At 26.9% G+C, this 25,918-nt stretch overlaps 1 protein-coding gene across 2 annotated transcripts in view; it reads right to left on the bottom strand.

Annotated features, from left to right (window-relative positions):
* The window catches only part of LOC113557379 (potassium voltage-gated channel protein Shaw-like), a 120,274-nt gene that overhangs the window by 47,674 nt on the left and 46,682 nt on the right, over positions 1 to 25,918 (bottom strand). For both annotated transcript variants that reach the window (XM_026962862.1, XM_026962861.1), the window contains one exon: positions 14,916 to 15,033. In XM_026962862.1, the coding sequence (XP_026818663.1) occupies positions 14,916 to 15,033 (118 nt within the window). The remainder of the gene's footprint in view (positions 1 to 14,915; positions 15,034 to 25,918) is intronic.

The following is a 25,918-nucleotide window of genomic DNA, read 5'->3' as shown; positions in this document are numbered from 1 at the left end:
GAAAAAATTTGAGACGAATTACGTATAGCCAGACACCTGCGAATGTATAAGTAGTTTTAAATATTGAACCACACAATATTATTATGTTTTCTTTTGAAAAATAAAGTGATATTGTATAATTTTATTGCATTTTTAGTAAAAAAAAGAAACTCTAGAATTCATGACAATGCGCTTTCAGTGTCTCTTGCATAATTTATTCATTTTTGTGCTTGCGCATCGTTGTTTTCGAGTAACCTACATGTTTTTACACTTTTAGATTCCACTAAAAATACTGTTGATTTTAACACTTACTCGTGTTGCTTTTTGAACGTGAATACACAATATGCGTTATTTTATCATAACGACACTATTACTTGTAAGAAAATGTTAAAAATTAATACCATATTAGTCTTGTAATTTATAGTATAACGAATCACAGCAAAACTATCGATAGCAAATTACAATTATATTTGTAAATAATTTTTCAGTTTTCTACATGTAAAATCATAACAATATTAATAGTTCGAATTAGAAATATTTAACTTGCGCGAGTATAAGGTATCCAACATATACCATTTTATTATATTTAAAATCCATGTAAAATATCTATTCTTAAGAGCAAAATCTAAAAGTTAAATTATGTATTTATATTTTTACATTAAGTCTAGTATAAAATATAACGATATCCTATGAATAGTTATAAATTATAATATATACTATATATATATATATATTATGCAACATACACATTTTTTTTATTCTAACAAAAAATGCATTGTTTATCAAAAAATATATTTGTTATTATGTGAAATTGCAGAGAGGGAAAAAAAGAATTACATTTTTTTTCAACTTAACTAAAAAATGTATAAATATATATATATATATATATATTTGTTTTTAGCGAAGTGTGCTTTATAATGATATTAAAATAATTCGGGCCCTTTATTTTACTTACTCATCCGTTTACTGTGCTCATCGCAATTCAATGATGTAAAAATATAGCTGTATATAGTGGATGGAATTGTAGTGACTGCAGTTTATTCAGGACTATTGATTGTCATACCACCGTAAACTCGTTTACTCGTTTGTAATTTAATCGATTCACGTGAACATTATAAAATATTAGAATTTTAGCAGCTTAGATTTTTAACGACACTGAGGTTATTCAAAGTATGTACTATGTACGCACTACATAGACGTTATCCCTTAAAAATGCTCAAAACACTAAAATCTAATATAGTAGTATTGGTAATCGATTTTCCGTTACTCACATTATATTATATTATAATATTACTCGTGCATTACATGTATTCATATTTTATTATATTCATTTTTTGACTGCCAAAAAAACTACAGTGAATAATATGCCATACATGCCCTAACAGTTTTTATGTGTAGTATACAACAGATCGATATTCAAAAGAAATATACGCGACCAGAACTATATATACTTGTCGATGTTTAATAAAAATATTGCTATATTATATTGTATCATGCTAAACCTGATCAATAAAAAAAAAAAAAAAATGTTTCCAAATTTATATTGGTTGAATAAATAGTGATATAAATCATTGTTATTTTTACTTGTAAAAATATTATTTGTATCGTTATTCATACAATGACGAATTGATAACAATCAATCACGTGTCAATTACACGTAATGTTCGATAATATTAAGAATAAACAAAATTAACATCTATATAACATTTAATGTTACTTAATCAGCTTATATCAGCCAGTTGTATATTTATACTAACGCAACAGTCATAAAAAATGATTGATAGAATTGTTTTCTATATAATGTGTACCTACCTATGGGCTTCGATGACTTATTTATTAGTCAACTTTATGTACATATCTGTCATGAATCATTATTCATTGATATTAGCGGATTAACTGGTGCCCTGTCTGTGAACTTGATAATGGCTTATTTAGTACTTATAGAGTATTATTTATTTTTTTACTATATTTTAATATTTATAATGCATTATAAAATACAGAGTAATTAATTACTCGGAATCCACCATCCACAAACACAAGTGACCGATCTTATGCAAATGTAACTGGTAATGACACTACTCAAAATAAAAAAGCCGATTCTATCCCCTCCAACTACCTAGAAAATGCTTAAGTCTATGATTAATCCTTTACTTGTTCTTCTGACTACAGTAATTTCTAAACTTTCAATAATTAAAAATGATTAATAACTCATATACCTCCAACTCTCTACTCATCCTATTATGGAACGCTAATGACCTTAAAATAACAGTAATGAACTCCTCGCCACCCTTCAAGAAAAAATAATAGACATTGTCCTCATATCTGAAACACATTTCACTAATGTACCTTATATGAATTTTCCTGGCTACTACGCTTATCGTGCAAACCACCCAGATAATATCACTAACGCGGGAGCAGCTATTTTTATCAGATCCTCACTCACATTCACTGCACTTTCTAATTTTATTACAACTCACATTCAATCATGTGCAACATTTTTAGTTCTTAACCATATACCTGTTACAATAGCAGCAACATATTGTCCACCAAAACACTAAATTTCTACCAACCAATTTAACGAATACCTGTCTACCCTGAATAATAATTTTATTGTAGGCGGCGACCTAAACGCAAAACATATCCAATGGGGCTACCGTGCTACAAACCCCAGAGGAAACTCTCTCCTACAATCTATATATCACTCTAACATATCTATTCTGTCTTCTCCTAATTACACATACTGCCCTACATCTTGTTATAAAAACCCCAATATATTGGATATACTTATCATCAAAATTCCTAATAACCTTCATACGTAAACTCTCAACCTTCTAGACCCATGCTTAGACCACTCTCTGGTTCTGCCCATCATAGTCTGCCAATCTCTCAAAAAATTGACCACCACAGTTTTTTCCCAACATCAAACTGATTGGGAAAAATTTGATACAAACTTATTGGGAAAAACTGACTTAAAAATTCGTTTAAAAACAACAAATGGTATTGACGACGCTGTTAATTTGCTCACACATAACATACAATTATCGATATGGAAGTCATCCAAATTATTACTTTTTAAAAAGTCGCCTAACAATCTTCCTGCGTATATAAGGACTTTAATCTCAACGAAACGGCGTACTCGTGCTAATTGGCAAAACAATAGATACCCAGGAGACAAACGCCACTACAATGCTCTTGCACTAAAACTTAAACGCCTATTAGCTAACCATAGATCCGAATCATATGCTACACATCTATCATCACTCTCTCATAAAGATGGTACCCTTTAGAAAGATACTAGAAAACTTTTCCATATCCGTAAACCACAACCTACAATACGCAACGACGATGGCAGCTGCGCTACATCTGAGCTAGACCTAACAAACATCTTCGCAAAACATTTAGCTAATACATTCCAACCACACCATGATATTCTATCTCAAAATAGAATCAAATACATTGAAAATATTCTCAACTCTCCTCTGCAAATGTCCCTTCTTCCCCGAGCCTTTTCTCCCGGCGGAGTTGAATTTATTATAAAATAAATGCCTTTAAAAAATCACCCTGTTTCGACCTGATATCCGCTGAAATAATTAAATATTTACCAAAAAAAAACTATCATATTCCTTACTCAAATATACAATTCAATGATCAGACTATCGTACTTCCCAATCCTATGGAAATACTTCACTATAATTATGATCCTTAAACCTAATAAACCCCCGAACTGTCCTTCATCGTACAGACCAATAAGTCTTCTCCCGATCCTATCAAAAATATTTGAAAAACTTTTATTAAAACGTATCCTACCCATATTCACTGATGCAAATATACTACCCAACTCTCAATTCGGATTTCGCAATAGCCATTCTACCGTACACCAAGTACACAGATAAGTTGATAAAATCTCTTACGCATTAGAGGAAAAACTTTACTGTACTGGACCTTCCTCAATGTCTCTCAAGCATTTGATAGGGTATGGCATGCAGGTTTACTCTATAAACTAAAACACCTACTACCCAGTTACTACTACTTAATCCTAAAATCTTATTTAGAAGACCGTTTTTTCTCAGTGCGTATAGGCTCTGCTATCTCCCCTCCAGCAGGAATTAATGCTAGTGTACCATAAAGCGCAGTTACTGCCCCTCTACTTTTTAATTTATTCGTTTCTGACCAACTTAACACAAACCAAACTCTAGTCGGAGATTTTGCAGATGATAAAGCTATAGTAGCTTGCAGTGCAGATCCTAACTTAGCTCCTCTCTATGTTCAAAATGATCTCCACCTTCTCGAAACATGGTATAGAGATTGGGGAGTAAAAATGAATGAAAGCAAATTCACCCATTGTACTTTTACTCTTCGACATGGCACATGCCCGACACTATTTTTTAATAACCAAACCTTACCTAATGCCCAATGGGTACGATATCTTGGAATTCACATCGACCGTCGACTTACTTGGGCACCACACATCAAAAGCAAAATTGTCGCACTTAATAACTGCTTTCGTCTCCTACGACCCTAATTAACTGCCAAAAAAACAAAACTACTAACAAACTATTAATTTATAAACTACTCCTAAGACCCATCTGGACATATGATATCCAGCTCTGGGGTGCAGCTAAAATATCTAATACTAACCGTATTCAAAGGTTCCAATCCAAAGTCTTTTGAACAGTTTCAAAAGCTCCATTCTACATCTTCAATAAATCTCTCCACTCTGATTTAAAAATATCAACTATCACCGAGTTAGTCAAACTACATTACAAGTGTTTCAATAGCCGACTAACCCAACACTCAAACCATATTATTACTCAACTTTCATCTGCAACTATTCCAGGCAACCCTAAAAAAAGACTAAAAAGACAGTGGTGTCGTAACCTGATAAGATAAATTGAAGAAAAAAATGTAAAAATGTGTAATATAGTTTAACTACTGTCTTGACAAAGTACCTCCATTGGGAGGTCTCTTCACTCTGTTATCCTGTTATTGTATTATTTTATAAATTAAGCTTATTGTTCAAATTTGTAACAGATTGCTAAATAAGGAATTAAGTTTAAAAAAAAGTTTATATATTATTTTATTACAAAAATATTGTAATTAAATCGTGTTTTACATTATAGGTTAGGAAATACAAAATTATTACCTATAACATCGATGCATATAACTTGCGATTTATAAATTTAAACAATAGTATGAGTTATAAAATGAGTAAAATATTGCTTAAAATAAGTCTATAAGTAAATATAAACAGTAGTAAATGTCAATAGAATTTTTTGGTTCTATGCGACATTCCTTTAGAAACTTATATTATTTAGTATTGAAATGTTTGTATGGAAATGAGCAAATAGAGTAATTTAAGTAGGAGAATACACCTGCTTTACAAAATAAATGAAATAGATAGGTCTAATAAACGTTAAGTAATAAATCTTCAAGCTAAATAAACAAGAGTAACATAAAAGTCAGTTTTGAAATTGAATCTAAAAGAAATCGATATCGTACAAAAAACTTTTATACTAAAATGTTATTTTTTTTTTAAGACTGGCTTTGAAGTACTTTAAAGTAAATGTTCTGTGAAAGTTTCTTTGTTTAAGCTCCATTTTATGGGATTTGTAGTAAGCTACAGATACAAATCCTACATATAATATAAAAATCAAGATCCAATTGTCTATTTTTTTTCCCAGTTTTTAATTCGACAAATTAATGTTCTTGAATACAACCAATAAAATATTTAAAAAACTGTTCATTAATAGTTCGTGCCTTAATTGGTATTTAGTTTTCCGATCAGTAAAAATAATGTCGTTAAGAAAATGTAGGCTTTTGATATTCATGAAAACGATTAACATTATAAAAACAATCGATTCTCATTAAATGCATTTAAATAGTTACCTAGTCATTTATTTCATTATAAATTGAATAAATTGTATTATCATAAATATTTCTAAATCATTTAATATGAACTCATATTGTTGATTACTTGTTTTTTCTTTTAGATAACGACAAACAAGTTTAATTTTAATAAACAGTTTACATTAAACAATAATTTATATTTATTTTGTATTAAATATTTATTAAATTTATTGACATTAATCCGTATGGTCAAACTAATAGATAACAATAAATTCAAGTAAATGAAATATTAATATATTCACGATAATTTAATAATAATAATATACATACATACACCTAAGTACGCCTACTATATAATATTTCATTGTTCAAGGAGAAAGGAATTATGTAAGGATTATATTAATTTGACTTAAAATAATTTGCACGTGCACGTCTTAAAATTAATTTTAATACGGAAGAATGATTGAAATAGTATAGCAAGACATTGCTGGCCAAACTTACGATAATGATGTTCCAGCGATAATAATATGTAATAAGTAATGTACGAGGAAAACTACTCGATTAATTAGTTTCTTCGCCGATAAGTCATGTTATAATACATCCGAGTATACTGTTTAGTTATAAAAAACATGAAATTTGACTGTTGTCGCCGTTTTCATAATTGTGGACTAACAATTATAATTGAACAATTTATCTATCATGTCTCATGACATACATTATAACACGTCGTTCTAAACAGACAGTCCACGAATCGGCATCAATAATTAGTCACAAGATATTTATTTTGTTATGTTTTTAGGTCATGCCATAATACGGTTGATGCATTTTATTGACCTACACTAATTTTCCTAGTTATTGATTTTCGCTGTAATGAAAAACAAATATGAAGTTTAAAGTATTTTTATATTTCATAACACTATAATTTTTTTTAAATAATAAAAATTTGAATAATAATTTTATTTTTAATCAATAAGCATTCAAAGTTTAAACGAGTGGATTTAATGGACAATCACACCTTTTTTGAAATAAGTAAGAGTTGTTTTCCTTCTTAATCATCAATAGTGCCATATAAATTTGAAACGCTTATACATAAAATAAAGTACAATGTTCTGTAAGCAGTTTATTCATAAACGACTATCACAACATAATACGATTAGGAACAGCGTTGATGTTAGTCGGTATACTGAGTTTAGACGGCTGTTTCCAAACTGTATTATTGTTTAGGTCATTCTATTTAGCTATCAACTATCAAGAATGGATACAAAAACCATAGGTAGGTATAATATCCTATAGGTAATTCAATACACACACTCCAGTAAATTTCAATGGATGGTAGTATATTATGATATGCAATGTATAGGTGCAATAAAACTGGTTAGGAAGATGAATGTAGCCGATTAGCATTACCAACGCGATGTTGACGTACTACTAGAAATGAAAACTGGCACCGTCTGTCGAGAACGCCATAATATATAGGGCGGGCGATAGTGTATTACCGTTTACCGTGTTTAATTTACGGGAAAAATGAGAAAATTCCACGGCGGTCCATCCTGTATAGGGAACAGCAGCCATATGTTTAACGATATCGCGATAACAGAGACTATTGGCAAACAAACCATATTATTTTATATGCGATACGATATATACCTATACATAATACTATATACCACTATTGCCATTTCGCTTGAAGACTAAAAGATTAAATGCCATCGCTTTAAAGAAAAAATGTCTGTAGTAATGCCGTTGTCCCGTAACGGTGATAGTAATAATATTGTTTCCAACGCTATAACGCGAGTACTCCAATGCACATTAGATGACGTGTTAAGTGTATATGAGGTATAATGTAAGTATATAAAATCTGAAAGTGCCAAAGAAATGCCACTGTCGATGTGCAATAATATACTAATAAGTGTAATAACACATTATTACGTTATTACCCATAAAAACCGTTATCGAAAAAATACACTGATAGTTCGTATTCGTACCTATATTATCGATTTTATAAAAATATATAGTATTTATTATATATATATATATATATATATTCATTTTTATCACAATTTTTATTAACCTAACGGAAAAATGTTGGAAACTCGTACTCAAGAAAATATGAAGTGATCATATTATCAATACGTCATAGTACAAAAAAAATATAACTTTACAGAATATTATTTTATAGTTAATAATTAATTAATGCAAATAAAATATAGTTAGTTGGAAGTTATAATAATTCGATCATGAATTTAGTTCATGTATTTTATTAGACGTTTGCCATAGTTTAATCGACTTTAAATAAATTCGAAACAATTGAATTAATATCGCACACACACATAATATATACCACTATATCGTAATTTATAATATTGTCCATAAAAAATATTAAATGTATTCTATTCGTACTAAAACAGTTTATATATATATTGTTTTTATAATTGAAGAATAGATTTAAATGTATTAATGTTTCGTCAAAGTTTATATTTACAAAGAAATCTTCGCAAAATTTAAAAGAAAAAAAAACTATAACAAACAAAATAAAAATTGATAAATCAAAATGTATTTTGTTTCGAGAGAAATATATATTTATATTAAGTATGTGTAACTAAAAATATTAATGATAAATGAAACATGTTAAATTGATTTAATATAATTTATATATTATGTTTATGCATATTGAAAAATGACAACGGTTTTAAATCATTTTTGAAGTACGTTTTAGGGTTCAATAATAATTAATAATTATAAAAGAGAAAGTAAATACAATCAAATACATGAACGTTTTTACGTATAATTCTATGTCAAATTTATTTATGTAGCTTATTTTTTTTTAATATTAGTGACATTGCCAAACAGTAAGTCTATAAAAATAATTTATGAAGATCAATAATAGTTATTTGTGTTTAAATCATAATATATAATAATAATATAATTGTTAGACGGAAATATGTTTTTTTTTTCAAATTTAATTTTATTAAAATTTAATATTAAAAAAAATCATCGAGTATAATATAATTCTGATTGAACTATAACAACCGTCGGGTTGTTATAATATAAATATAATAATGTTTAAAATTGTATATGAGTGGAGTACATTTTATTGACTATATTATAATACTATGTACACAGTCCGCAAGTTATTTTATTATTATTTGCATTTAATTTTTACCGGTTATGGTAGTTGCCTGGGTTTATAGGGTTTTGTGTAGTGCGATGGTTGGATATGTGTACCGGCAAATGGGAATTTTTCTATAATCCTTCCGTAACAACGGCCCAATCATAACAGCGCTTAAGCCACACGCTGTGTGTCTGTCATACCATACCATGTCGCATCCCGACGAATGAAAAAAAAAATAATACATTTACGTAATTTGTAATAAAAAAAATAAAATAAAAAATGAATGCATATATTACAATATTTTGTTTTAACAATTGTAAAACTCACGACGTACACATATTGAAATATCGTCAGCGTGAATATAATATTGCGGATAAAGGCGGATTAATGGGAAAGCAAAATCATATTTATACTTAAATGAATCGTTGCCTTTTTATATTTTCATATTTTAAGCAATCATATTACGTATGAACTTGGGACATGAACAATACTAATAATTCTATTGTCGATGTGTATAATACATGTTAGTGTTAAATAATTATATGGTGCTATATTTAATAGAATACTTAAGTATTTCAAACTCTGACCAAATCAAACCAATAAAATGTATAATTTATTGTATTTAACTATAGGTATTTTATAAATCTCAATTTATTGTGTGAAATATTCTGGCGATATAGCTCAGGTAACCTTTTTTTTAAATTTATCGTCAGTAGGAACCATGTACAGACAATATTATGTAAATCTACGAGTATTTTTTAAATGTCTATATAGTGCCTACATGTGGCTAATTGTAATGCTTATGTTGTAAAACTTTTGTATTGTATATAACTTAGAATTCTTTCGGTATCAACCTTTTAATGAATAATTTAAAAAATATGTATATACATTAAAGTGTATCTTATATAATATATAAATTTTAAAATCAAAACAAAATGTAATGTAGATGTTTTTATTGGATGTTTAAAATTAATTTTTATAACTTGAACAAAATAATTTAGATTAACTTATTTTTTGCTATTTTGACAATGTGTATATTAATGTTAAAAAATTGAATCACCCATTTATACTAATATTAATATATACGAAATAAATTCATATTTATTAATTAATGAATATCTACTTATGTTATACTGTTTTTTTTAATATCTTACTTAAATACAATTATTGTTAATAGAAAATGTTGCCCAAGATCATATTTTTAATTTATACTTAAAGTAATGATAATGATTTTTGTACCTACTTTAATATATTAATAATTAAAATATTTAAACCACTCGCATTTTGGAATTATATAAATAAATCATTGTTCCAAAAACTTTCTTGATTATGTATTTATTTGATTTGAAAGTAAACCACTTCAACTACATAATTACTCTAAATCACATAATAACGGGCCACAAGTAAATTATATTAAAAAAATAATAGTAATAATAACAACAACAACAATAACTGAAAAACTCTATGATATGATGTATTAGTGTACATTTTCTTTTATGGTTTTAACAGCCTTAAATCTTAATCCCTCTTTGAATATAGAATATATTATACAAGACGATTTTAAGGGCAATAAAAACAATATGATTATAGAAGTAAAAACGTTTACTGCAAAAAGCTTTTTAGATTCACGACACATCATATGACAATATTCCTACAAGGCAATAAGTATATTATATTTTAAGTGCATGATACATTATTATGTAATATAATATGTCATAAGGTTTTATATACAATTGGATCACCATTTAGCTGTTACAGGATCCATAGTGTACGTCAACGCGTACAATCGACTGTGAATGTGACTCATGACAATAGATTTTTTTTTTTTTTTAATAACAATCAATTACAGTGCATGCTTAGTATTGTTTTAAAAAAAATAAAATAAAAAACTATTTAATTCAATTGATTATTGTATAAAAACATTGTGCCTATTGTGCGATGTCGGTCGCGTCATCGAGATTACTAAAGAATAGTTCAATATAACATTGAAATTATTACGCTAAAAACGTGGTCACGTTAAATCCAAGTTTTACCAAAGGGATAATAATTTTTTAGACATGAAATATATACTAAAAAATAGTTCACTAAAACGAATTCGGTAAAGTTTGTACATACTATAACGTAATTTGTAACGATATTATGCATTTATAACATTAAAGATCAAGTGAAAAACAACGATAACAATATGGAAAGAAGTAGTGAACGTTTAACTTTAGTAAATGCATGTTTACTAAGCAATATTTTACTTTTATGGTTCGTAAAAAAATATATTTTCACCATGTATCGCTGTACAAACAAAATTAACTAGTATAATAGCGTGAAACACGAGTCCGTTAAAACCATTAGATAGTAGCATGCCAATATTAGTATAGTGACGAGGAGTGTAATTTTTATTTGGAACCCGCAGAAAGTGTTCTATCAAAACCATTTTTCAATAGCTAGTGTGCTACTTTTGCGGGCACACTTCCACTAAATTTAATTGATTTTCGTTGAGCAGCAGGAGTGATGAAATAATATAATCCTTACGTCCTGTTTTAGAAGAAGAATTGTACAACAATAGTATTCTTTATTCCAAATCCTTGAACCAACATGTTTCCTTGATGATAAATGTAGTATTTCGACCAAAGCTAATGGACAAGAAAAATTTCCATAGGAAAACGCTTTAGCGTATACTTGTACACTAGCAAGAGTGTTTGCACATATAAGCCAATACTATTACATTATTTTCTTCCAAAAAACCACCTCGGTGGTAGTTTTTTTTTTTTTTTATCACCACACACAAGAAATGCTATACGATATATCGTACTTAAGCTCAGATTTTTAAAGTATTATTGAAAATTTCTAAAAAAACAAAATCCCTGTTATTTAAATTACATAAGTTTATATAAATATGTATATGTTTATAATAATATATTATAATATTATTATCATTGGTATTAAATTATTAATAATCATTTTATAGTAAAGACTATATGGTAAAGAAAAAATAGTTAAATTTTCACCTAAAAATTGTTAAAATTACATTATATATGTATACAACGATACACCTAGTACCTACCAATTATTAAATTATGTAATAATAATTTAATATATTCTTTACTACAACAGGATTGGAATTTATTGTGTTTTATTTATACCATATAGATATTTATTGTTGTCATAATAATTGTATTTTAATATTATTATTTATTAATGGACGTTATGTTGTACAGTAATATTTATCATACCATACTATATAAAAAGCTCATTTATATATACTAGCAGTATTATGTTTTAAACAATTGTCATTTTAAAATTTTTTCAAATAGGTAAATAACTCAATAACCACTAAATGATGTATTAATGTTATTTTGTTTTAATAGTTACTCGTTATCATACGAAATATAATGTCGTAATAATTTAAAATATAATCATATATAATATAAAATCAAAGATTGAAACTTAAAAATGTAACCATATCTCTGTTAAATAAACAGAGGGGTTATTATTTTGATTTAACTAAATTAGGTTTATACACAGTATTTAATCAATGTATAATATGTTTAAAAAACGAGGACTAAAAAATAATTTTACTTTGAAAAAAAAAATTGAAATGGTAAAAGCATATGATTAATATTAATTCGCTTGTCAATTTATATTTAAAATTATGTTGATTATTTAGATGCAAATACAATAATATAAATATGTTGAACGTAACACTAAAGGATAAAAGTAAATAATTACCTTACCAATATCTGCTTTATTATTATTAATACTAGGTATGTATTTAGTACGTGAATGACAAGGAAGATATTAATTGAATATTTTTATTTATTGTTACCTAATTTAAGCTGAATGAATAGAGGGATCAAATATCAAGAAACAAAAATGGCATTTGACGTCATTTGGAATTACTCAAGTTTCAAAATCCAATTGACATCTCAACACTAAACGATTTATAACAGAAAAAATAGGTAATTAACATAATGACAGTCTCAATACGGTATACTGAATGTCGCATATGATATTAAACTCAAATACGATTCGTTATCCTTAATATAGAATTCAAGGAATGAAATAATATCCTATTAAAATAGGAAATATTTCCCACATTAGTAAGTTTAAAATATTTAAAATTGACCAATGTTATTTCTTTAAATATTATAAATGTGCTAGAAAGCTATATATATAATATACATTATATATGCTGTATAGGTACATCGTTTTTGGTTCATACATTTTCACGGATAAAGCATTTGGTTTTGGTAAGAAAAATTTAAATTAAATATGATAAATTACTATAACGATTACATTAATTAATGGTGTATTTATTTATATAAATTAAAAAATGATAATTTTCTGAATATTAAAATGTATAGCTTGAACTTCCAATATACACCCATATGAATTTTAAGTAAGTATTTTATATTTTAATTATTTAAAATATCTATTTGATGTATTATGTAAATGAAACATTTATAACTTTAATTTATTGCTTTAGGTTACTCGTATTTTTTTTAAATCAAAAACTTGTTGTTAGTAGTATTTTACAACAATTTAATCCTGTTAAATGGTTGGTTATTTTTGTATTAATTTTGTGAAAACCTATAAAAATACAATTGTATCCTAAATTTAAAATTATATTGAATTTTATTAGAGTCTCTTATTATAGAATGTGCAATACAATTTCTTATATTATTTTTTCTGTAAACACTATGGGTATGATATGTATAACTATAATATAGTATAAATTTATATTCAATATTGATTTTAAAAATAACACTTTAAACTTATATCTTTGCATGAATAAGAAAACTGTAATACATTTATAACACACATAATACCTACACAGATTTTTCTATTAATCTGATTTATTTAAATAAAATCTGATTCTGAGAACGTTTAAATCAAAGTGCTATTGCAATGATAATATTTAACTCAACGTAAAGATTTTAGGTTTTTGATCACATTTAGGATTATAGCTACTTATAAAGTGTAGTAGATAGTCTTAAAATATATAAATCAGTGAATTATATTTAGAGAACTTAATTTGATCATTTTGATCCAATGGAGATTCTTTAAAGTAATCATTAAAAAAATACCCTTGTGTTCATACTTGTTTCACCTTTGTTCTCAATAAAATATAAGTATGTATTTTATAAACAGAAAAATAAAATTAAGTTAAAAAAATAATAATACAGTGGCAAACGTGTTTTATGTAAATTCGTCTGAAATTGAAATTGTGTTTTTTCTTCGTGTCATCAACCCGGAGAACAATAATAACAGCCAATATACTTTTAATTTAGTTGAATTTATTTTGAGTTTCGTTATTTTTCTTTAATTATAGTTATTCACACAAAAAAAAATGTATATAAATATAATATGTAGTTAATTATTAAATAATAATTGACAATGGTGAATTATAATTATTGACAGGATCCATGAGCTAGATCACGTTAGGATTGGCGATACAGAGGTTAATGAAAATCACGAACACGCAATTAAGTTTAATTAAAAAAAGTTAGTAAGAATCATTGTCAAAATATTGAATGCATTAATGGAACGAAAACAAATGAAGAAACCGGATATCGATAAAAATCAAACCTTAATGTTTAAGCCTATAAACCAATTCGTCCGTAACCCTTTAATTTATATATATTTTTAAGATGCCTAAATTAGATCCCCAAAGACTTTAATTTACCGCGGCATTTAACCAAATGAAGGACATAAATTTCAAAACTTCGCGGTGTCTCGCTACAATAACACAACCTAAAATAACAACAATAAAATGGTGTCGAACGATGCCGAGCTCAAGGGATTTATAATTTAATATGTAATCAAATTCCGACTACAGTTTAAGACCGTAATTATTATTATAATAAGATATATCTACACCCGAGTTTATTATACATATATAGTTATCAGCTATGTTATATTATAATATAAATATATCCTAAATTGCGTATTTATCGATGCAAATCAGTTGAGAAAGACTTACCTGAGTGTAGGTCATCCAGCAACAGGGTTCTACTTGATTCGCGTCCAGACCCCAAAACTCCAATTCCTCTTCAAATAACGGCCCGCAAACATCCGTCGGGTAATGAAGTTTACCCGTCCTGGAAGACAAAACAACGCCGTTATACAAAGTTCAAAGTTCAAATGCATGATAAATTGCTGAATAATTTATGGAATTGTAATGGATTTAAACGTAGTGAAACATTCGATAATATATGTACTTAAAGTAATTTTAACTGACTATGATAGTTCACGAGTACATTAAGTAGGTGGGTATACTACACTAAAATATTTCAAAATAATAGGTATCCTTGAAAAAAATAATTCTAAAACAAATATATGATATTTCCAAAAATAATAGTTATAACTTATAACTATTATAACTAAAATGGGAATTTTAAATGTATTTGACGAAAAATAATTTAATAATAGTTATACGAGTCATAAATGATTGTAAAATTGAATTGTATTTTATTTTAATAAATTATTACTAATTTGTGTTTGTTTGAATTATACGAGTACGTTTGTAACTTTAGTGTATTTATAAATACAAATTATTTTGACATTTTAATTTTCCCAACATATTAATTAAATAACTAGGTATCCTATTTTAATCAAAATATCAATTTAAGATTTTTTTACATAAAACTCGATAGATATTACAAACGTAACTATAAGTATAATCAATATGTTATTTATTTTATTTTTTTTATTAATTTTGGAACATATACAATAGTAGAATCTGTAAATGATATACAAATAGAATTATTATTAAAATTTAAAATATAAATTGTTGACAAAATGCGGCTATACATATAAAATAATAATAAGTATGGAATTCATAAAATGTTTCAGAATTTTAAGTTAAAAAATGAACTTTACTCTTCCATTTTTCCATCTTTGAAATAAAAAATTCATATCGTATACATTAAAGCGAAAAAAAAAATATAGAAAACTTTAGGATTAAATAACAAAAGAGTCTCAGTATTTTTGAAACAAAATTGTACATGTAGATCTTTTCTTTTAAAAATAATAGGTAGATATAAGTATAATATTCAGAATATAACTATATAAACAAGAACGAAAGATAATGAGTTAGATAAAACTCAGAATCACTTTATCGTGGAGACTATACATTAAAAAACTATATTAAACAATTAAAAACATTTTAGGTTTTTACCTAAAATATAATATTATAGTCAATGATTAGTATACTACTTAAATGTATGTAGAATGCTTCGAAACCCTCTCTCACCCAAGCACCGATTAAGTACTCAATAAAGTACTCTTCTTTGATAATATTTTCCTACTCCATGAATATACCAATTTATAAACATGATTGATCATTACTTAAATTTAAAAATACTTTTTTATTTAAATACAAAAAAAAAGAAAATATAAAGAAAATGTAGATCCCGATCACGAAAAATGTCGTACATTCACCTTAGTAGTACTGCGACCCACATCCTGTCTGCTGCCACGGGTTCTTAACCCACGACATCCTTTGCACAATCAACATAGCATATATCCATTATACAATTAATGAAAGTTTTATTTATAGTATTGGGGTATAATTTTTTTTTTTTTAATGTAAAATGTAAATAAAATATAAGACGATTTAAAATTTCGGTTTTTACATTGATAACATTACAAGAACACCTAAAACGATTTCACTACTAGGTTTGTGGCGACCATGCGTGACTTTTCGTGGCTACGATTTCTTTAATAACAATCAGAGATTGCAATTTGCATAATGTATAAGCATTGAACATTTATTATTTAGTAATTCAGAACACCCAAATATATTTTACTGAATCAATTTAATTTTAATCTTACCAAAAATTGGTTTCACAATTTAAAAATGTTCGTATAATATTATTATTATTATACTTATTTTTAAATTATACCTAACTTATATTTTCATGTTTAATATTCTAATATTTATTCAGTTAAAATTTATATTTTTTGACATTGTAATATTACATTTACTAAATATTTACCTCAAAATTCCTGAATTTTGAATAATTGTAATATGTAAAATCAATAGCATAATAATACAATATTATTATATTAGGTAAAGGTTGATTAAACTACACGTTTAATAATTTTCATTTAGTAGAAATTTTATTGTTGACAAGAAAAAAAAAATGTAATATATAAAAAAAATCTTTTTAACAGTTTTCTCTAAAGCACAAAAAATGAACATGACGTATACCCATGGAATTGTGAAAAATCATCACAATATTGTATCTGCAGTGTGGAGATTCTACGCGTTTTATAATTTTATATTGCACACGAACACATGTCCCGATGTACGTTACGATAATAATATAACACAAGTACATATTATAGAACAGTCGGGATAGATTTGTATGGCGCTGAGTGATCTATAGAAACGAAGCTTTGTAACTTTTACGTGACCGCGTAATATCGTTAATGGTGTAAAAAAGTTTTTGTGGTGTCGTAGTCACGTATGGTGAAACATGTATACACACACGATATAGGTACAGTAAGTGTACACATAGGTAAACGTAATGTTGTACACAGAAACACGTGCATAGCTCCACCTAGTCGTCGACTGTCTATGTCAAAATCGATTGTGTACAGAATTTTCGAGTATTATATTACATATTCGGGTGTATTTGCCGAAATATTATACATAATAACAAAACGATAATATATTTATTCCGTCGACTGTAATATTATATAGCTATATGCGTATCACGCAGGAGAGCCCGCACCTCGGCTACAATCAATACATGAGATGACGCTTTTACACGGACACGCACATTTTCTAAGTCAACGTTTGTGTGTAATCTTCAGAAACGGCGAATTGATTGAATTCGTGTAAATGGATCACTCTGTATATACTTTTATACTCGTCCACTGCTGACACCCTTTTATCTGTGGCCTTTTTACTCCTTTTGACTGTCGTCTCTCTATATGCTCGCTGTGTCGGCGTTCTCCTTCTCGTCTTCCTCTGCACCACCACTACCACCCCATCCGGTGGTTTAACGCCTCACTCGCCGTCTGAAACCGTAGCGTGGATGGTAAATTAATTTCGTACTTCCTATATAAGTGTGTACACACACACAAATACGTACGCGCATATATATATATGATATGATATTGTATATCACGTACGACGACGATGCTCTAAGGGCACCACCACAAAACTGCAGGTCTCAGCTGCTGGCTCTGCCTGTATAATATGTATTATATATAGTATATACGACACGCGCATATCATATAAGACGACGTCGCAGTACATTCCGATCTCCTATCCACACCATACCGCATTCCGGAAATTATTATAAATTTTACCCGGATTAGAGAGAGAGAGAGAGAGAGAGACAGACAGACAGAGAGAGAGAGAAAGAGAGAGATTAAAGAGAAAGAGAGATGTGCACTATGCATATTTAGGAGACTACTTTAATTACAATGTGGACTACAACATTTTAAAATTTGGCATAATTTCGAAGAACACATTACCATATTTCTATTAAAAATTATACCTACAAAACGGATTCTAACTAGCGTAATACTTATTATAGTGTTTACATTATTAAAATATATTTCCCAAAACTGTGCCATATCATTTATTATTGAGTGTTTTATTATGTTTATCTATTTCGTGATTTAATGTTATAATATTAATCGTATTATCCGTATATTAATATATTATTTATTATTGCATAATCATAATTAATGTTTTTAAACAGGTTATTAATCAAAATTCCTTTTTGTAATTTATAGTATTTAACAGGTAATAAAAATATATTCATTCAAGTTTTCAATTTTTTTTTTAAATACGTTATTTAACAGATTATAGAATAATTTAAAATTTTCCATTAGAAAATATTTTGGCCTTGCAGAACAAATTTTCAAAATCCTATTTTTATTAAATTAATTTATATCCGGTTGAGTTTTTAACAATTAATTACTTCTGCCACAGAAAATACTCACAATGAATATTAAACGTAGCTTGCATGTGATTATAATGTAGGTGCGTATTATGTTATTTATTTTCAAATAAAAATAAAAATACGTATACACACTTTTGTTTTTATATGGGTACAATATTCTTTACATGATCAAATATAATTTAACATTTCATAAACAAAAAAATGTCATATCAATTTTTCACAATTACTTAATATCATGTTTTGTACTCTGTATAAAGTTTAGTTTAGAAAAAGAATGCTAATTTTGGATTTAGTGTAATCGTAAACATACAGATTAATATTTACGTATAATACAGTGGTACCTAATTATATATTTGTTAAGAGTAACACTGATATTTACTGTCTCTGTCTTTCAAGTGCGTAGCAGAGGAAATTTACGCTCAGCAGATAACTTGTAGCTTAGTTAGTTTAAAAATTAGAGTGAATCGACTTATTTTTAAACTTGGCGTTACGAACATAATATCTATGTTTGTATGTGGGTTTTTTACAATAATTCAATTTTTTAGAAACTTATGCATATTATATAATACAGTGCAAATTAAAAATGCTTATAACTCACTTAATAACTGAACTATCGTAAAAAACTCAAAATCATCTATTGGAAAATTAAGCATGATAAGTCACAGTTGAGTCATGCTGAATTCGGTAGTTATGGTAAATATTAAAGTGGTCTGAAATTTTGAACGAAAATAAAAAAGTATGAAATACGCCCTTTGATACTGCGTTGATACATGAGAAATAGGGTATACGTACAAGGATTTGCGAAACTCGAATAGCTATTTTTTTGGTTGTCTTATTATTTTTCTTCATAAATAAATTCAAAATGTCATTATTATATGATACCTACTGGAGATACAGACTGGTGATTTATGTATTTATACTTCAATACACTAATATGATATATGTTTATACTATCACACCATCATCAGTATTTGCTCGGGTATCAAAAAGTTTCTACATATAATATTTTATTTCGTTATTCTCGGATTTTAAGGATTGAAATAAACAATAACGAAAGTGAAAAAGTTTCTGATTCAAAACCATTCACCACGTCGATATTGTGCACTAAGCATAATATAAATAAAATATGTGTATATTATACATTTATTACTAAAATAAAATATATATTGCTCGTTGTAATCGTCAAATGGTAATTTATGAACACAGATCACTTACGGAAAACAATAAAGTTCCATTTAAAAACTAATACAACGTATTATTTTACACACCGAGAGTTAAATTATTATACTATTTTATCTTGCTCTGCAGCAAAAAGTACACGATCTTTTTATATTTTTGAGAATCAGAGATTTTTATGTCACTGCGAATATTTTGTCAACGACTAAAATGCCGTTGGTAAATTCTTATAACTAGATTCGTTTCTATTATCTCAACGCGCACACTTTTGAACAGGCACGGTTAAAATGGTGGTCGAATATCAATAATTTTAAAAGCAAAAATAGCATATTGTAAATAACCAACACTTTATCCAATAATAATAAAAATCCTTCATTATTTATTTATTCTTTTTTTTTAAAAAACTCCATTCTTTTGACTTCGTCCGTTTTAAAATAAACGCCTTGTGTTATTTACTCAGAATAAAAGCTGTCTTTTAATTACAGTTAATGGTCTATATCATATTATATCGTGATATATAACACAGGGTGAGCCACCGTATAAAGGTTAAGGTCAATGATATTTTTTATGGTTTTGAGTTTTTAATTTATACAAACTTCCGTAACAGTTCAATATGACTTAATGCACTTAAAAAGTATAAAATCTTTATTATATACAAAAATTTTAAGAGGACATAAAAATATTTGTATGTATAATAAATTATTTAAGAAACTAACTATTCATAATATACTTAAACTTAGAGCATTATGTGTATGGTGATTACAAATTATAATAATAATAAAGTAGGTAAGTGAAAGTGCACAACAATAATATTGTTGGATAGCTGAAGATGTCTGAATAGATTTCTATAAGACATCTTGAAAATACTTTGTAAATTCCATTGGCTTTATCGACATATTAAAAAAACAAAAATTAAATGTATTTTCAATAACTTAATCGGATAAAACAATGCTATAGGTATATATAATATATATTATATAAGTTTTACTATACTATCCTAACCAAAATACAATCCTTAATAGACCTAATACTGCCATGACTTGCATTTGAGTGGCTAGTTCATGTATTTAAAATGTACAAAAACGAGTATAAACATATTATAGTAATAATACTTCTCCCATAGATTAACAAGTCTGCAATAAAGATAAAACAGGAGTATTATTGGCTTGCATAATATTTAAATAGATTATATATTCTTATACTTTTGATTTATCATAATATTAATAAAACAATTTTATATAGCTTTTAATATATATTTTTTATATACGCCATAGTAATGGATTTACTGTTTTCCGCAGTTATTTATACGATTTAATATAGAAATATGAAATAATGCTTGTGGTACCTACTTAAGTTGTGTAAGAGAAAAGTTATTCTACTTATTTGCATTATTATTACCGCGAGTAATAATAACAATATTTGTTTGGTCATAAGACTTGCATAATATTAATTGACAGTTGATGTACTTAGATTTAATGAGCTAAATTAACTATCTACCAAAATAAAATAATCAAAACTATAGTTATAATGTTTCAATATTTTCAGAGAAATTAATGAACATTTTTTGACTAATTCAGGGAACTAATATTGAATCATTAAATTACAAAAAATATAATTAATTTCATAAAACTGTCAAGTTAAAATTTTAATATTACTTTGACATTGACATATTTTAAAACGTATTTTTACCCATTTGACAAAATATTGCTATGTACTATCGTATTTTATTACATACATAATATATGTGTTGTATGTGTGTTAATTGTTAATACATTTGGTAATAGTCGTAGTAATAAAACGGTATCAAACTAGCATTAAACTATAAAACTATTATGTGATGATTTAAAGCTCTGAGTCACATATATATTGAATACTTATAATTACCATTTACACATATACAGTTAATAGTTATTAGTTATACTATTTTAAATAATCTATTTGTGGTTTGTTTAATTTTTTTATGTTAAATATTACCTTAAAAAAATATCCAAGGTTATATATTTTTAAATATTCATTAAAAACTTACAATTTTTAATTTGTAAGTGTAGTATTAAACTTTTATAATTTTAATTTGAATAATATATTTAATTTCAATTAAATTATTATTTTTTCATAATATTGTTATATTTCATTAAGTTAAGTTTTCTTATTTGTAAATTATATCAAAGTTAAAAAAAAAATCCTTTATTATTCCATTTTTATTCTATCTCTCTTATTTTGATACATAAATATTATATATGGTGATATACATAATATATTATGTGTCTGTGGGTGTGTGTTTTTTCGACAAAAAATCAATATCATGTTAAAAACCCTACAAACATATTATCTAATATATATATATATATATATATATATATATATATATATATATATATTATATGCAATATTTGTATGTGTGTATAATGTATATACATATTCTTTATGGTGTGACCAAGTTTGTTGGGTTCACCGATAGATTGACAACCTGTCAATTTATACGTCTGACAGCTGCTGTTTAAAGCGTATTAAACAACTGAGATACTATGGTGGGTTTTTCAGCAGGTAGAGGGTATTGGTAGCGACACTGTGGTAGAGTAGTGAAAAAGAAGGTTCACGAGAGTTTTCAGACCAATTCCTTAATACCAACATTAATATCGGAAGAGTTGGTGAGGTGAAAACAATTATCATTATCTGAGAATTCGCATTTTTCCTAAATGATAATAACTACGACGCAGCCGTGGGTTCGACAACGACTAGAATATTAAGACCGTTTTTGACGACTGGATGAGGTGAAGAGATTTATATTATTATTATTATATAATAAACTCGGACTGTCGGTGCAAATGTATGTATATCCTTAAAATGCGTCAAATAATAAAAGAACTACCCTGCAAACAAATCATATAAAAAAATATTACTATATAAAAATAATAATATGGTACGTAATATAGTCACATGATATATTATATTATTATATTATCATCACCTACTATATGACAGTTTCAACAAAGCCAATAATATATAAACCAATAAAGATATTGAGTTGAAACATAACGGAACATGATATATATATATGTGCATATTTAAATTGCGACAACATCGATAAAAAACTGAACTAAGGATATACAGGGATGAATATCCTATATTTATCCCTTATTAAACCACACCTTAATCTTGTAGATAAAATGATTTCTATTATATTCACGGTAATAAAAAAGCCACTACTAACATACAATATTACAAAGTTACAATCAGAACTTGTGATACCAATAAAAGTATACTGAAAAATTAATTACGTTGATCTATGTAATAAAAAAACAAATGTGTTTTTGAAAGTTTAGATCATTTTGTTTACTTAAATATTTATTTTTAACTAACAATAAAATGTGTACTTAAACGATCGACGAAAATATTTTTTGTTTAAGTATATAAAAAATATTATGTGTTTTACAGTAACATATCACGACAACAAATGTTTATCTAATTTCGATTTAGTAAAACTGTTCATCGAGTATTTTACTTACGATACAATTTTTCACTAAAACAGTTATTAAATTTGTTTAACGTTAATTTACGCTTTAACAAGTTAGCTCTAGATTTTTTGAACAGCGCAAAAACGGCGGATCAATATTGCGTACGCCATAGCCTGCAGCAGTCGTCAGTTCTCAACGAGCAGAAAAATTATTACCTACATCGGTTCAGAAACGACAGTAATATCTTGCCGATTTATCTTCAGTTTTCGCGCTGGTGTTGGTTTTTATCGGTCACGTGAAAATCTGCGTTATACCTCCCACCAGTTTGGTAAACGAAAATAATAATAGCACATCGAAATGATAACCTCGGCACCCACCTAATCTAACCATAATGTCTCTAATAACATACCTATCTATTGCAGTACCTACGGAAATGAAATAAAAACGAAAATACCAAAACCTCCATTTTTATGAGTAGGCATAAAAATATGTTTCTTTTTACGTGCTTTACCCACACTATAATATGTCGATATTACACGATATTATTTTATACTGCTGTACTCCCAGGAGTTTTTACTTATACAGCGGAGAAGGATTGTGCCATTAACGTTTTTACGTATACGAGTATACACTGTACAGTATGATTATTTTATCGTTAAACGAGCAATACATCTAGAAAAAAAAATACATTGAACTCAAATTTATTTTTGTCAAATCATATTAAGATTAAAGTAAAAGTATTGGTTGTAACGTGTTTTAAAAATGTATCAACTTGGAATGATCACATATAAATGAATAAAACGTCTGCAATAATGTCATAACATATTTTTTTATCATACTGCTGATAAAAATTATAGTAACCATTAAATATACGAACTAATAGACAGTTAATAGAAAAGCTATTTGTCATTTAACTATTAAAAAAAATATTTCTAATTATGCAAAAATATTCTCTAAGTACTTTTGATATTTCATCTAAAAATAAGTTTTGAAATTAATTGATAAATAAATTAGCAAATACAAATGCAACAAATGAACAAATAGCACTGCAATGGTAACCGTTATAAAATATTGAATAACTTTCCAAAAATGTTTTAAAACAATCACGGTACTGTATTTTTAGATATTTTCACATTTTTACGCGAAAGATATAACTCATATTCACGATTTGCGCGCACTGTCGGCATATTATTATTATTATTATTATTATTATCATTATTGTTTTACACGAGCTGCAGCAAAGCTATAAACGAAAAATAACGATGCTGTAATACCGCCATCGTCGGATGGACAAGGGGAGAATTAAGAGGCGAGGAAAAATTAATGTTAAACATTAATAGATATAGTATAATAATTTGATAAACTTGTCAAAAGTATTAAGGGAGTACGATATGTGAATAAAGTTAAAAGTTTGGCCTTACTTGTGCTGTGGCTTGTGGGTCAGTTTCTGTGTGTGTTAAGCAGTTGTGTACGAATAATCAATTAAACCTGTCTCGTTAGTACATTCTACCTTTTTACGTGGGAAATTTAATGGTTTATTTTTTTTTTTATTTTTTGGTTTTTTAACTCTACAAAGTCATTTTTATATTATTATTTTTATGACTGCGACGATAAAATGTAAACGAAACCAAGTTATAACACCAATGATTGACATAAAGTAGGCATTTAGTGAGTTGTGAGAGTTTTATAGAAGATGGATGAGTATAAAGTAATATTCCTACAGCTCGCTGTCTAACATAAATAATAAACAAAAGAAGAAAATATACTTCTGAAAAACGAAACTACATATTATATTGTATAAGACAAACTATGTGAATGATATATATATATCTTTGGTTAAAAATTAAATACCATTTCCGTGTTAACTTGTAGAAAGATATGATCGATTAAAACTTATAAATATTTCATGCATACATTTTACGGGGTACCCTAAATATTATTGTAATATATAATAATAATTTTGTAAATTTCGTTTAATTACAACCCTTTTTTTTTAATTAAGAAACGATTTAAATATTTAATTGTGATAGGATTTTAAGGTTTAAAAGTAATTACCATTAAATTGAAAAAAAAATGTGAAATTTTAAGTGTAACATTTCATACAATATACACACAACTAATTATTTGGCTGAAGATTACTATAAATTGTAATACCCAAAACGGAGGACCTATACATACTTGTGGGAAACCTTAACAATATAACATACCTAATTACGGTGGTTGATTTCGTATAAACAAAAAAATCGCACGAATCGATAATTTGATGCATTAAAACGGTATAAAACACTTACACACTTATAAAAGTACTATATGTTAATAAAGTGTATATTAATTTAAATGTATTTTTACTGTAAAGTTCTATACCTACTAACTATGTTTTATATTATTCAATGTTATTATTGTTTTTTTTTTTTTTTACTTTTAAATCC

The sequence above is a fragment of the Rhopalosiphum maidis genome, chromosome 4 (genome assembly GCF_003676215.2).
Source record: "Rhopalosiphum maidis isolate BTI-1 chromosome 4, ASM367621v3, whole genome shotgun sequence".
Taxonomy (NCBI): Eukaryota; Metazoa; Arthropoda; class Insecta; order Hemiptera; family Aphididae; genus Rhopalosiphum; species Rhopalosiphum maidis.
The sequence above is the reverse complement of the archived record's forward strand: the minus strand, read 5'-3'. Positions and strand labels throughout refer to the sequence as shown.